Consider the following 13,427-nt stretch of genomic DNA (forward strand, 5'->3'; position numbering starts at 1 on the left):
TTTTTTTTTTTTGTAACGTTTAAATTTTGTCCCGCTTTGATCACGTTTGTCCCACTTATTTGTGGTACAAAAACAAAACTGGGCACTATTTTAGTGGAATAGTACTGATATTTTGTTTAATTTTGCCATTTCACTATCTGGTAACTTCCATCGTCTTCTACGACTTAAGATACCCAATGAAGTGAATCAAAAGAATATTACAGACTGTAAACTGCAGCCCATTGTAGCTGCTGATGTCGGCAGAATAAAGGGACAAGAAAGTCACCAAAGGTACCATGGTATTATGTGTGTGTGTGTGTGTGTGTATGGATGTATGTATGTATGTATGTACATACATTATATATATATATATATATATATATATATATATATATATGTGTGAATGTGTCATATGAAATGTCCTGCTTTTATAGAAAAAAATCTGGTTACATTAGCAATTTTGTGAAAAAAAGAATTATGGATCCAAAAGAGGATAATTTTTGGCGATGAACAGCAGAAAACTCTAAGCGTATACCAGCACTAGGCAAGCACTTCTCATATGACGTCAGACCTTGCTTACCCCCCACACTAACCTGTTCTGCATTTGAGATGGCCTTGGCTGTAGCCCTACTGCATTCCTCCTCACACTTACACAGCTAGTGAAGCAGACAACACCCCTGCATATACAGTAAATCTTAACTTTACTTTGCATTTAATATATCTACGTCTGTAAAATTAAAAGACTTTTTTTTTCGTTTTTTTAGAAAACTTTTACTAATAAAATTGCTGCTGAAACCTCTTTCTCCCTACATAAGTCTTATGACTTGGAACTAAAATCAATTTTGCTAGAGCTTGTGTCTCACATAGGGTGAGAAAATCGTAACAGAACAGAACAGGTTGCAATGAAGCATTGTTGTAATTTTGATAAAATTGCCAACCATTTTAGTAACATTCAAAAATATTCTTTGATAGTGGGTAAAGTATAGTATGGAGAGATGCTGATAAACAGTCATACAAAATTACAATATATTTCAATTTGGCTCTCCAGTAAAAAAAAAATTTTACAAAAGGTATAAATTTGCCAAAATACCCAGGTTAATTTCTCCTACTCTCAAAGTGCTAGAAAACTGGGGAGTGGCATTAGTCAAAATTGCTTAAAAAGTGTACAGTATCTAGATTATTACAGTTAACAAATGTAAAATAAATACTAAAAGAAGAATTATTTAGTAAAAACTCTGCACCACTTAAAAAAAAAAAATAGAAAATACTCTCTAAATTGAATTTTCCCAGTATCTCAAAAGAATGGCATTTTCCTTGCATTATAAAACTTTCTTTTTGTTAAAGGTTGAAATAGTACATACTTCCTGCGCAGTTTTATCAAAGTATTTTTTTCTTTATTAAGCCTGGCCAAGTAAAGGATTATTTTTATTTCTTCAACAGACCTGGGCTGAATGGGGGATTATGTTGACTTCCTCAATTACCTTTACATAAAAAACTTCCCTCACATTAATACCTGGTGAAAAAAATATGAATTACACAGTTAGGAAATATGCTGTGATTATGACACAGGGTGCTAAAACCAGATTTTTATTTAAAAGGTATATTTCTTGAAAATACATTACCAAACAAAAGAGAAAATAGGAGAAAAAAATATTTCAAATTAAACAGCTCTTCACAAAGCTGCTTTTACAACTTCAACCATATGCAATACTGTACATTTTCATGCATAGCTTTACATTCCTGTCAATAATACTGTTGGCAGCAGCCAATATAATACAATCTGAATATAAAACTTCATGTACTAGAACCTTATATTGCACTTTGCTGTAATATACTGTACATATGACTGTATTAAGATTATTTTAGCCCTGTTATGGCTTAAATTTTAAATAATGTTCTGTACAAACCAGAAGTAACATGAGTGATGTAAATGGGATAGCAAGTGAAAGAATAGGTAAAGAATAAAATACGTACCATTGGAACTCTCTCTAGTTAGCTTTCAATCATTGCATACATAGTGGTTTGGACATTTTCTGTATCTATTACTTTTGAGCTCTGATATAAATTTTCAAGTTTCAAGAAACTGTATATGAAACTAGTACTGCTGACCATTAAAACACTATTCAATAACCATTTCCACCACTAGCGGGTTATTAAAAAGTACAAATTTGTAGGATCTTATGCACTTGAAATATCTAGCTCTGACATGCTTGTGACAGAATTAAGTAACCCTATTTCAATATCTATACCATAATTAAGTTGCTACTAGAGCAATAAAATCACCCCTTCAATTGTTAAAAATGCAAACAATTCAAACTTTAAAATTTTGTTCATCAGGTATGAACAAAATTGAAAGAGTAATAAGCTTAGGCAACCAACACAACTTTCAATATACTTTGCCTATAAGTAAAACCATGCCCATAAAAACTTTGTTATAAACAAAATTGTAACAATTACATAGCATAAGACAGTTACAGACCTTATCATGAGTAGATTATATTTAGTCAAAATGTTCCTTTATGTACTGTAATAGCACATCTTTACCACTTTTGCAGCAAAAAGGGCCACTAAAATGTAAACAATGGTTTTAATTCACATGCAGAAGAAACAGACATGATTATCTCAGATTCCAATAACTATTTCTGATTTAGTCATCAAGGATCTTGAATCAATTTCTATATATTTAAGATGGTGTGCATTTCTATTATACATTTTCAAATTCCACCATAAACTTGCATTTTAGTGTTGCCACATCCAAGTGCTACAAAAGGGTTAATTCTTCAGTGTCCATTTAATTACATAGCATGTTAAAGTGCTTTCCATTATTATCCTTGTGGTGCTATGAGAAAGGCTTTATATTTAATAGCAAATGAAAGTGTACGTGGCCTTGTATAAAACAAGGTCTTCATCAAGTATAAATACTTAATTGAAGATTTTCGAACGCTACTAGCTGCTGTTAATTTCATTTGAATACTCCTAAACCAGATCATATAAGCAAAACATGAATATATTATATAGAGGCAATTTGAAGATAATCTAAGTGCAACAATGATTAATATCCACTACCTGTTGAATATAAGCTATCAGTTTTAAAATACCGCAGGCTAAATGGATCTATACAAGCAGTCATTGTGAACCTTCAAGTCTAACACAGTCATACTCTGCATTCTGTCTCTGTTTGACTTGTTAAGAATATCTTTTGCTTTGAGGTATGTTTTCTTGAACCTGGTGCATATAATCAGGCAGTTTATGTCTGGTACTTACACAAAGGCATTTCAGTTATATTTTGTTATGTAGCACTTTGGGTTAGAATAAAGCATAAAAATATGTGCAGCAGATCAGCATTAACTCCAAATTCCTTGAAAGAGTTTTTATAATAAATATGACATTATCCCAAGTGATCAAATTTGTCTTTACACTAAGTTGGAAGTGCATAACTATTTAATGCTGATAAACTATTAATGGAATTAGAATTAGAAAATACAAGTATTTTAACAATGTTTATTCAAGAATTTAAACTGTTTACTGTAGTTCTTTAATTTACTAAAACTATCAATATCTTTTCAAAACTTTAGGCAAATTCATTTACAAATGAAGTATTTTGCTCAATAATAATGAATACTGGTATATTTGTAGTAATCTATGTATTGTATTATAAAATCCATTTAACTATTACACTGACTATTAATTTGATAAAGTGTGGCAACAAATTTTCTCTTAATATTTTTAAACTTCCGTAACCACATTCATTAAAGAGTTGATTTAAGTTTGATTTAAAGAAAAATATATGTAAGCAAAATATCTAAATAGATTTAAGAACTTAAAATTGGGTGTACATTGTGTTTCATGAATTAACCCTTAATAAAGACTAAATTACAGTACTCCAAAAGTTCAATCATTTGTGGATGAAGCTAACAACTTTCTTCTTCATCTCCCATGGTATCACTTAAACTAATGTAAAGGTTTGGTTACAGTGATGAGTCTTCTTGAACTATTTCTACCAAAATAATCTTCCTTAACCAAGCCCTTCTACAGTTCCTCATATCATCTAATATTTCATTTCCCATTTGATCTTCCACCCCACCAGCCAAGTCCTCATAATTGAATTTGCTACCTTAATCTTTACTATAACATCTTAATATCAAGTTTCTTAATATATCAGTAATCTTCACAACCACAGCACTATTAGTCTCTTCATGTGTCATCCTCTCATGTAGCAAGATTGCCAGACTCTTACCTCAAAATGATCACTGCTCCGATTACAATAAAATCTTTCTTTTCAGTTCACTTGGCATGCCTTTGTCAAATAATACTCCTGTCATTTCCTCTATTTCCCATAAGCTGCCTTTAATATTAATTTCAACCTGTTTCAAACTGTCTGTTCTGGCGTCAGTATTTGAAATTCTATACCTTTTTATAATCTAGGCCCCTTCTATCTTGTATATTCTATCCTCTTCCTAGTTGCTGGACACCCTAACCTCAGTTTTACCCATACAGTATTCTCCTTCATAACATCCACATATTTTCCTTTCTAACCCCTTCACTCAGCACACTCATAAACAACATGACCTTTGATGTAAACCAACTCTAACTTTAAACATTTCTCTCTTGCAAAAGGCTGTTCATACGGCTGTCTTTGTTATTTCATACATAATTTCCACCAGTCTAACCAACTTTTTTGCTTATTAAACTCAAAGAACACTACCTCCCTTAGTATCTTTTGTAGGTCTAAAAGTACATCATCGAGCTTCCAATATCTTTTCCTATGATCATATTATAAAAGAGCATTAACTATACCTCTCCTTCCAATGAAACTGAACTGCTGTCAACAATCTTTGCAATAGCTGGCAAACCCTCAAGTATTTTTTTGTAAAACCTTCAACAAATGTTCTGTTAATTTTGATTCCTCCATGATCCTCATACACCATAATATCAGCCTTCTTGCTGGTAATTTGGCATTACTTCTTCTTTCTGTACTGCTCTCAAACGTGTTAATAACCCTTCTTTACTCTCTATACACAGCTGCTTCATCATTTCAGTTTGTATTTCTTACTAACCTGAAGTAATGTCAGTACTGTACTTGATACATCTCTATACTTTAAATGACAAAATCATATAAGACAATGATAAAAATAAATTACATAAAGCAGAAAAATGAGGGCTCTAACAAAAAAAAGAAAATATCTCTCTACCAAATCACTCCAACAACTCAGAAAACATACACTAGCATTATAGTATACATAACTAAAACAGAAAGGTCTTTTTGAGAAATACAACAGCAAATAAAAAAAATCCACAAAAGTTGGAATAAAAAGAACTCATTGCACAATCACTAATGCTCCCCTACACCTGACAGCAGAGTGCTTTCATGAGTGTGAATCACTGTTGTGTTCTACATGACTGGTGATCAAATAAAATTAAAATTAGTTAACAAAAGCATTGTCAAAATTACTGAAAGGGTAATGTCATGAAAGGAAAATTAAAAAATGAGAAAACTAAGTCATAGGAATTCCCCAATGAACGCTAAAATACTACACTTTGTCATTAGCAATAGCGTATAATCAAACTATACAGTATTTATATTTATTCAGTAAAATTATTTTGAAAGTAAATGATAGGAAATAGAAATATGAAAAAGTTTCATGTATGTACAGTACTATACTGTACACATGCCTAGGGTAGTGATGGGGTGATTAAACAAACATACAAACACAGACACAATCTTTTAAAAGTGCAGTATGCCCGTTCCCTGTACAGTCCAGCTTTCTTCACTCAATTTCAAAAACTATCAAATGTCATTCATGATTTTTTTAAATATGAGATAAACTTTAAAGAACAAATGAGAAGAAAATCCAGGAGAAAAGTTTTTCTTTCAATGAATGCAATATACAAGGCTTCATATGTTACTAGAGAAATTCTTTATCATACAGTATTTTATTTACCATATATGCAGTATATCTCTCTTCATAACTGCAATACATAAACAAAGTACTGTATAAAGGAATATTTTGCATTGCTAACATGGCAAATAAAAGGTGGTACTCACCATCCATTCCACAACAGCAAAATGGAAGCCTCCATAAACCTAGAGATGAATAAAGGTTTATGTTGTGGAGGTGGGGGGGTTCCTATAAATCTTTTATGTTTAAAGTCAGCTTTGGTGGGAGGAACACAGGCATTTGGTCAATCTCTCTGTTCTTTCTTCCATTCTTTTCATTTGAAATTTCTTACACGTATCTTTCCTTAACCTATTTCGTTTACTCTCAAGTTATTTTTAGTTTGCTATGTAACTACAGTATAGAAAATTATTTACTGCCTAAAGTTCTCTGTGTGTTTTATAATCAAATGTCTTGAAAATATTTTCTTCTGCTGTGTTCTATTCTAATCTCAAGTAGTTTATATATAACATTTCAGTCTTCATTTTAAAAATCCTTTTATCGTATATGGTAGTGCTATCGAGTCAAACAAAATTAGTTTTTTTGCAAAATAAGACCACCGAAGGAAATAAAGTTATCTGCAAAGTTTTATGCACTTATTTGAATTCTCTCTCATCTTTTCTACTTTCCATTACTACTGTATACTTCTCATTAGAATGAAAATAAAAATATGCGTTTTATAAACTTACATGGTCCTTTAAGATTTAATCATTAGGAAATACTTTAAATAAATGAGTACTTTACCTATACAGTATTTCTACAGCTTACAAAATTAAACTATGCCTCGCAATGCATGAAAAATAACCTTAGATATGTACAGTATGGTATTTTACATATAAAATACCTTTAGGCTGATAAAACAACTAATCTGCGATATAATGGTGTGTTTCAGGGGAAATGAAAGTAGCTTGTGACCATTGGGATAAGTGGGCACATTATTGCATAAAGATTTTGAGTATGGAAATATTTATATAAAAAAAAAATTAATAAGACTTTTGAGGCTGGAGACCAAATTTTAAGATGAAATAAATTTTTACCTTAATCTTTACCAATCTCAAGAGGTCCTGCAGAGATACTGAATGTGCAAAGTGTGCATCCCTTCAAACAATTAACTTGTTGGCATATTCAAAGTTTTAATTTAAAGCAGAAACATTTCCTTTTGTACTGCAATGTCAGATACTATACATAAACTCTCCTTATTAAGTTATCAATGAAAAGAATAGAAATATGATTTATACTAACCATGTTTGTAGCCACAGCCCAAGGAGACCACATTAAGTGTTATATGAGACTTCCTGTTTTATTTTTTCAGAAATTTACCTTTACATAAGAACTAAAATGAAAAAAACTCATTTAAATAACTAAAAAAAAATAATGAACTTTTAATAGGATGTAAAAATGTAGAAAAGAAACTTGTGCTGGTCCAAGAAAACTAGCAGCAGTGATTGTAGTATTTTCACTTGGGTACTTAAATTAGAATCTAATTCAACACTTTAGTTAGTGTAATAAAAAATGAAAAACTGATATCTAAATATCATATACCAGTTTTATCTTAATTTCACAGCAACTATTAGTTTAAAGATTATCTACTTCAAAGAATCCTTTTAGCCCCGGATATATCAACCAGTCCCAACATTCGAACATTATTCGTAAAATGTAATACTGTACATATGAGAATTTTCATTTCTTGCCTACACTTTTTAAAATTGTATTATCAAAATGGAAAATATAAGACATCTACCTATTTAGTTATTGCTTACAATCTGGAAATTAATAGGTATTATTCCAAACCTTTTGGACTTGAAAGCATAATTCAAAAGAGTGCAATAGGAGGATATTCTAATAAGGATACTTTGCAATCTACAGCAAACAATGACAGTCAATTCAGTCTATTACAAACTGATTTATAAACTTATATCAGTGTACAATTAATGCTTAATACATATTTTCATATATATATATTTATATATCTATATACCATATATATATTCAGTTGTGTATAAATATATGTTGCATTTTCAATTTACTAATGAAATGACAAGAGCATTTACAACAATGCTAAATCTAATTTATCAGATCTGATGGGTCTGGTCTTACTGCCCTAGGACAAACCACACAAAAATCAGTACGAGTATAATATAAAGATAAAGAGACTAGTTTTATTACTACGATACTACAGGTAAGTGTACAGTATATATATCCAAGCTGAGACATTATGTAAAGTTAATATCCATTTTAGAGTTTTTCATCCAGTCACTTTATTTTTCTATCTATCATTTCCTGTAGCAAATTCCATATCCTTGTTCTATCTGTAAATCACATTTTCGATGAAACTATGTTCAGCATCGTACAAAAGTACAGTATACCTTAGTCAAACTATTTGAAATACCTGCTTGTTTACTACATTCACAGATTTACAGCCCTCATAACTTTGTAGTTCAAAACATTTGCAAAACAGTATCTAAAATAAGGGTATACTGTACCTTTCTTAACATAATGTAGTTTCTGTGGCTCAAAAATGGCACCTAATCTATTTATATACTGTGGTCTAATTTATAAAAATATTGTGCACCCTTATATAACAGTAACTTCAGAGGCACACTGCCACAATCTTTGTGTTTTGTCAATAATTAAATGCCAAATTTGACAACCAGGCATTTCAGTTCATCACAGAAATTTCCCAGGATAACAGCAACTTTTAATTACTTATGCTCATCGTAGCTATCGACACAACATCTTAGCTATCCACACAAAATACTTCTTATCTACACAACTTATCCACTTGTACGAGCTTTAATATGTCATTCTTATGAGTTCAAAGTGCAATGCAGTCCACCACAAGTAAAAAAAAAAATACCTGTATATAAGAACAATCCTGGTCTTAAAAGTTCTGTAATATGAAGCTAATACAGTGCTACATAACACTGGAAGGAAAATATGGCCATTGCAAAAGATGAATCTAAAGAAAAAGATGTGTTCTTTGAAAAATATTCAAATAAAATTAGAATAACATTAATTATACAGCATATTTTCAACTGTTTATTGTAAAATTGTCAAGATAGTATCTTTTATTCATTTAAACATATATAGATGGTCATGTTCATCATTGTATCAAATAATGACCATGAAATATTAGATTATAAATAATTCTTCACATATACAGGTGAAAAGGCAAGAGCTATGATATAGTTACTATCATAAGAGTGTTTGTAGCTAATGTTTACATAAGATAGAATTAAGTGATATACATGCTTTAATTTTGGTTTGACATCTGTATGCAAACAAAAAAACTATTATATTATCAAATTACTTTTTACTGCACCATATATTATTTCAATTGACTGTAATAAATAAGAGCCCTATGAAGGGGCAATGTGTGAATTAGTATCGGCATTAACATTGCTAGGAATGGTAATAATAGGAATGCAATAAAGTTACAAAAATTATTCTACATTGGTTCCACAAAATATTAATAATATAGTATATGTACAAAGCACTGTCAGTGAGAGTTCACTTGCATGAAATACTTGGGAGAAAATAAGCTTCAAAACCAATTTGCAAAATGTTCTAAACGAACATCTGTAAAGTCGATTTTGAAAACTTGACAAATCCAAATACTTAAAACATAGATTATCTCAAAAGAACAAATAATTAAAATGCAGTGCATAAGATTATTATAAGTTCTGTAAGTACTCTGGAATATCCTAATCAGTTATGAATGAGGTGGAAGTATTCTAAATTTATCAGACCTTGAATAAATTTCTTATATTATCAAGTTAGGCTAAAGAATTAATTTCAATCATCACCATTCAAATTCTCTTACAAGTACTTTTCCCCTAAATAAGATTTCCATATAAAAGCAATGACAGTCTGAGAACTCCATTACTGCAATGAGAGAACTAACATGAATTAGGTTTCTATGAAAATTTGTCCCAAGATATTTTGAGAGAAAAGATGAAACCATCTGTATAAAAATTTAGCTCAATATGCAAGAGAGTGAAGAGGAAATTTTTCTAATCTATGGTATTAATTCCAAGTATCAATACACACTATAAAATTTCCCTCTCATTCTGGAGACTTTCATCTGATATGAAATTTAAAATAAAAAATTTTTTAACCAAAGAAACAATTTCAACCTTTTAAAAGATCATGCACTTGCTTATCTGAAAATTGAGGTAGATTCCAATACTGTTGTATGTGTACCTGTTGCTTCCTAATTATACATAATAAACATGCTAGTAAAACTAAAAGCAATTTGGTTAAAAGTGTTGTATGATGTGAGAATGGGTTTTAATATTTTGTGTACTGAAAGTTTTTCCAAAGTAATATGGTAAAACCAGAACAAAAAAAACAAAATATACCAGTTTTTCTAACCAACAAATTTTTGTATAACTTATCGTTCTCAAATAATGCCTACATCATACAACTGCTACACGAAGCATACAACCAATAAAAAGGAAAATACAAAAGTCAATAATATGTAAACAACCTTTAATATTCTCAACTGAAAAAAACTCACACACACTGCTACAGCATTATTAAATTAAAAGCAAATAAAATATTCTTTATAAACACTAAAAACGCAATATCAACCTATCAGAAACATTACTGGCTTACAATATTCACATTAATTTGCTCACTTTGAATTTCATAGATTATACTTTTTTACCCGACTTGTACGACTATCACAAAACTGTGTCTAATCATTCACTACATAATAAAAAATTAAGATTTGTGAAAAGGAAATTTTATATTCCATCAATATTGAGCAATGTTTTTCTTTTGTTTTTCTAGTACTACTTCAAATCCAATTCTTTTTAAATGGACAATATATAAACTAACCAGTTGTTCAATTTAACATATTCATGTTTCAGAGAGCTAAAATGATTTTGTTTCAATTGGCACTCCTGAATCTACTTTTGCTCTGTAATGTGGATCTTATTGGAAGGATAAAATTTGATATTGAAAACAGACTAATTACTAATACAAGGTCTTTAACCAAGCCTTTTAAATTTTCCTGTAATGTCTACAAATAAAGATAAAGTGATATGGATAGAGTAACACCTTTGGATGCAAGTATAATATGCAATAATCAGTCCCGTCTTAAAATCCTTGCACTTGTGTATGAAATGGATAGTGTAAAAGTACTGGAATAGTTACGAAAATCTCAAAATTTAATTAAACATCAACCAACAGTTTACATTTCAAAGATGATACAAGAGTCTTCCCGTACTCTGAAAAAAATTAAGTAGTAATGAGCTTATAGGACAGCCAGTCTTTTCTTCAAATTCACTACACTGGTTATTAGTATTTGGGTAAAAAACTAAATATCTCAGCTTGGATAACAAAGTTAAAATCTACAAAATTAAGGAATGTGGAAGGATTACAGAAGAACCTAAAAGGCTCTTGGCACAATGATGATGATAATGATTATGACAATGAGTACATTGGTTTTTTCATGAATTCTGAGATTCATACGAGGATCATCCTGAACATGCTAGATTTCATTGTATATCATATAAAAAGTTGGATGTATAATGTTATCATTCAGTATATTCTTATATAAATATATGATGGATTGTTGAAAAATTACAACAGTTACCATTTTAATTCATTGAACATAACTGGGTGTGTAACAATGTGTGCATACTTTGAAATGTTACCTTAAATATCTGCATGTAAACATAACAATCAGGCACCATTCTATTATCCTAAATTACTTAAAATACATAAACATTTTTCAATACTTAATGATTTTATGGCTGAAATATTTGGCCTTAATCATATCTAAGAAGTAACCTTTTCAGACCTTTAATATACAAGCCCACCAGATACCACTTAGCATTGAACCCATTTTTAAAACAAAATGGATACAACAGTTCTCACCCCTACACATACTTTAGTGTCATACTTCCTAATCTACAAGATCTGCATTCAACTTTCATACTATCTAAAGCTCAAGTTTAACTGCTTTAATACTAAAAATTTTAAAAAGACTTACCCTATTTGTTTAAACCTTGATCATCTGAGTTACTCTTGATTTGCAAAATCTTCTCACCTCTACCTGTGAATGGTATTAAGATGATTGTTGAGAGTTAAATCAGATAACCCAGGTTTCCAAATTTCTAGAAGTCTAACCAGAAAAAGGAAGTTTTCATATTTCAATCTAACATGTGCAGACTGACCGCAGTTCTTCAATGTTCAACTTTCAAAATGGACATGGTAATGAAAAAAATTCTTGACAGTGACTGGAATGTTCAACACTTTTAACAAACATAAAGCTAAGCTTTCATACACAACTCAAAAGAAATACTTCTAAATATATACTGACAAGTGGCAATAATGTTAATAACAAATGGCATCCTATAAAATAATATTATACTACACAAGTTGGAAAGCTAATGAGAATATTCTAGTGTGTCTGTTCCTTAGGGAATGTTGCCTTCCACTTACCCATCCTGTACATTTGGCAACATTTATAAAATATTAAATAACCTTATGATGTACAACTAACCCACATACAGAAAACTAGAACAATGTGTATGTGTGTAAACAATACTGCAAACCTCAAATTTGTGGCTATGAACGAATCTTTTCAACCAGCCACTGAATAAGTGAGTAGAATATTAGAGCCACAAGGATGGATGCCCATGACTGGGTAGAAAGAGCAGAGCTGCTATCCTGAGAACCACTACCAGACATATGCTTTGCACTGCCGAGGGCAGACATCCTCCGATGTAAACCATCAATGTCAAGCCGCAAGCTTTTCAGTTCTGTTATTACTGTCTCTTGATTAGTTGATAATTTGTTGAGTGCATCCGTCACACTGAAAAGATTATACATGAGTCAATGAATGGTTAAAGAGAGACCTTATAACACACCCTCTTTAGAAAAGATTATACAAAAGTCAATGAATGGTTAAAGAGAGACCTTATAACACACCCTCTTTAATTAAATTTTCATAATTTATATTAAAGATTTTACTTCATACTCCTTACAAAACTTTTTAAAAGAACTGTGACTTGTATTTTCCCTAGCAATAAAAACCTGATTCCTTTTAAATAGGGAATGCCTTCAGTGGACCTGGAGCAGTCATTTAAACTTTAAAATAGGTACTGGTACTTGACGACGGGTGATGAGTGCGAGCAAGTATCCTCACTTTAAAGGACTCAGGTTTGTATAACAAAGGAAAATAAAAATTACTTTCAAAATCTTTTATTTATTCCCTACGTTTATACAAGCCTTTCGTCTTAAAATAGGGAGACTTTCTAACTGGAGGATAGGAAGTCCCCTTAGAATCAAATTGGTTAGTTCTTTTTCTTCCAAAAAGTACGTTAGTCTCCCTGGTCCAGTACAGGAGCAAAGGAGACAACTCCAGTAACACGCTTTTCGCCCATCATAGGGATGAGTAGGCTGATAGAGCCTAGCCTGCACTTGGTAAGTACATGGTAACATGGTCAAAGAAGAATTCTTTCTCCCCTAAAAGGGGGATGCAGTCTGTAATGAATTACT

At 30.9% G+C, this 13,427-nt stretch overlaps 1 protein-coding gene across 7 annotated transcripts in view; it reads right to left on the reverse strand.

Moving 5' to 3' along the window:
• Positions 1–10,391: 10,391 nt before the first annotated feature.
• Orp8 (Oxysterol-binding protein-related protein 8) overlaps positions 10,392–13,427 on the reverse strand; it is a 732,808-nt gene continuing 729,772 nt past the window's right edge. For all 7 annotated transcript variants that reach the window (XM_068372199.1, XM_068372203.1, XM_068372202.1 and 4 more), the window contains one exon: positions 10,392–12,741. In XM_068372199.1, the coding sequence (XP_068228300.1) occupies positions 12,495–12,741 (247 nt within the window). In that variant the 3' untranslated portion in view covers positions 10,392–12,494. The remainder of the gene's footprint in view (positions 12,742–13,427) is intronic.

The sequence above is a fragment of the Palaemon carinicauda genome, chromosome 4, assembly GCF_036898095.1.
Source record: "Palaemon carinicauda isolate YSFRI2023 chromosome 4, ASM3689809v2, whole genome shotgun sequence".
NCBI classification, from domain to species: domain Eukaryota; kingdom Metazoa; phylum Arthropoda; class Malacostraca; order Decapoda; family Palaemonidae; genus Palaemon; species Palaemon carinicauda.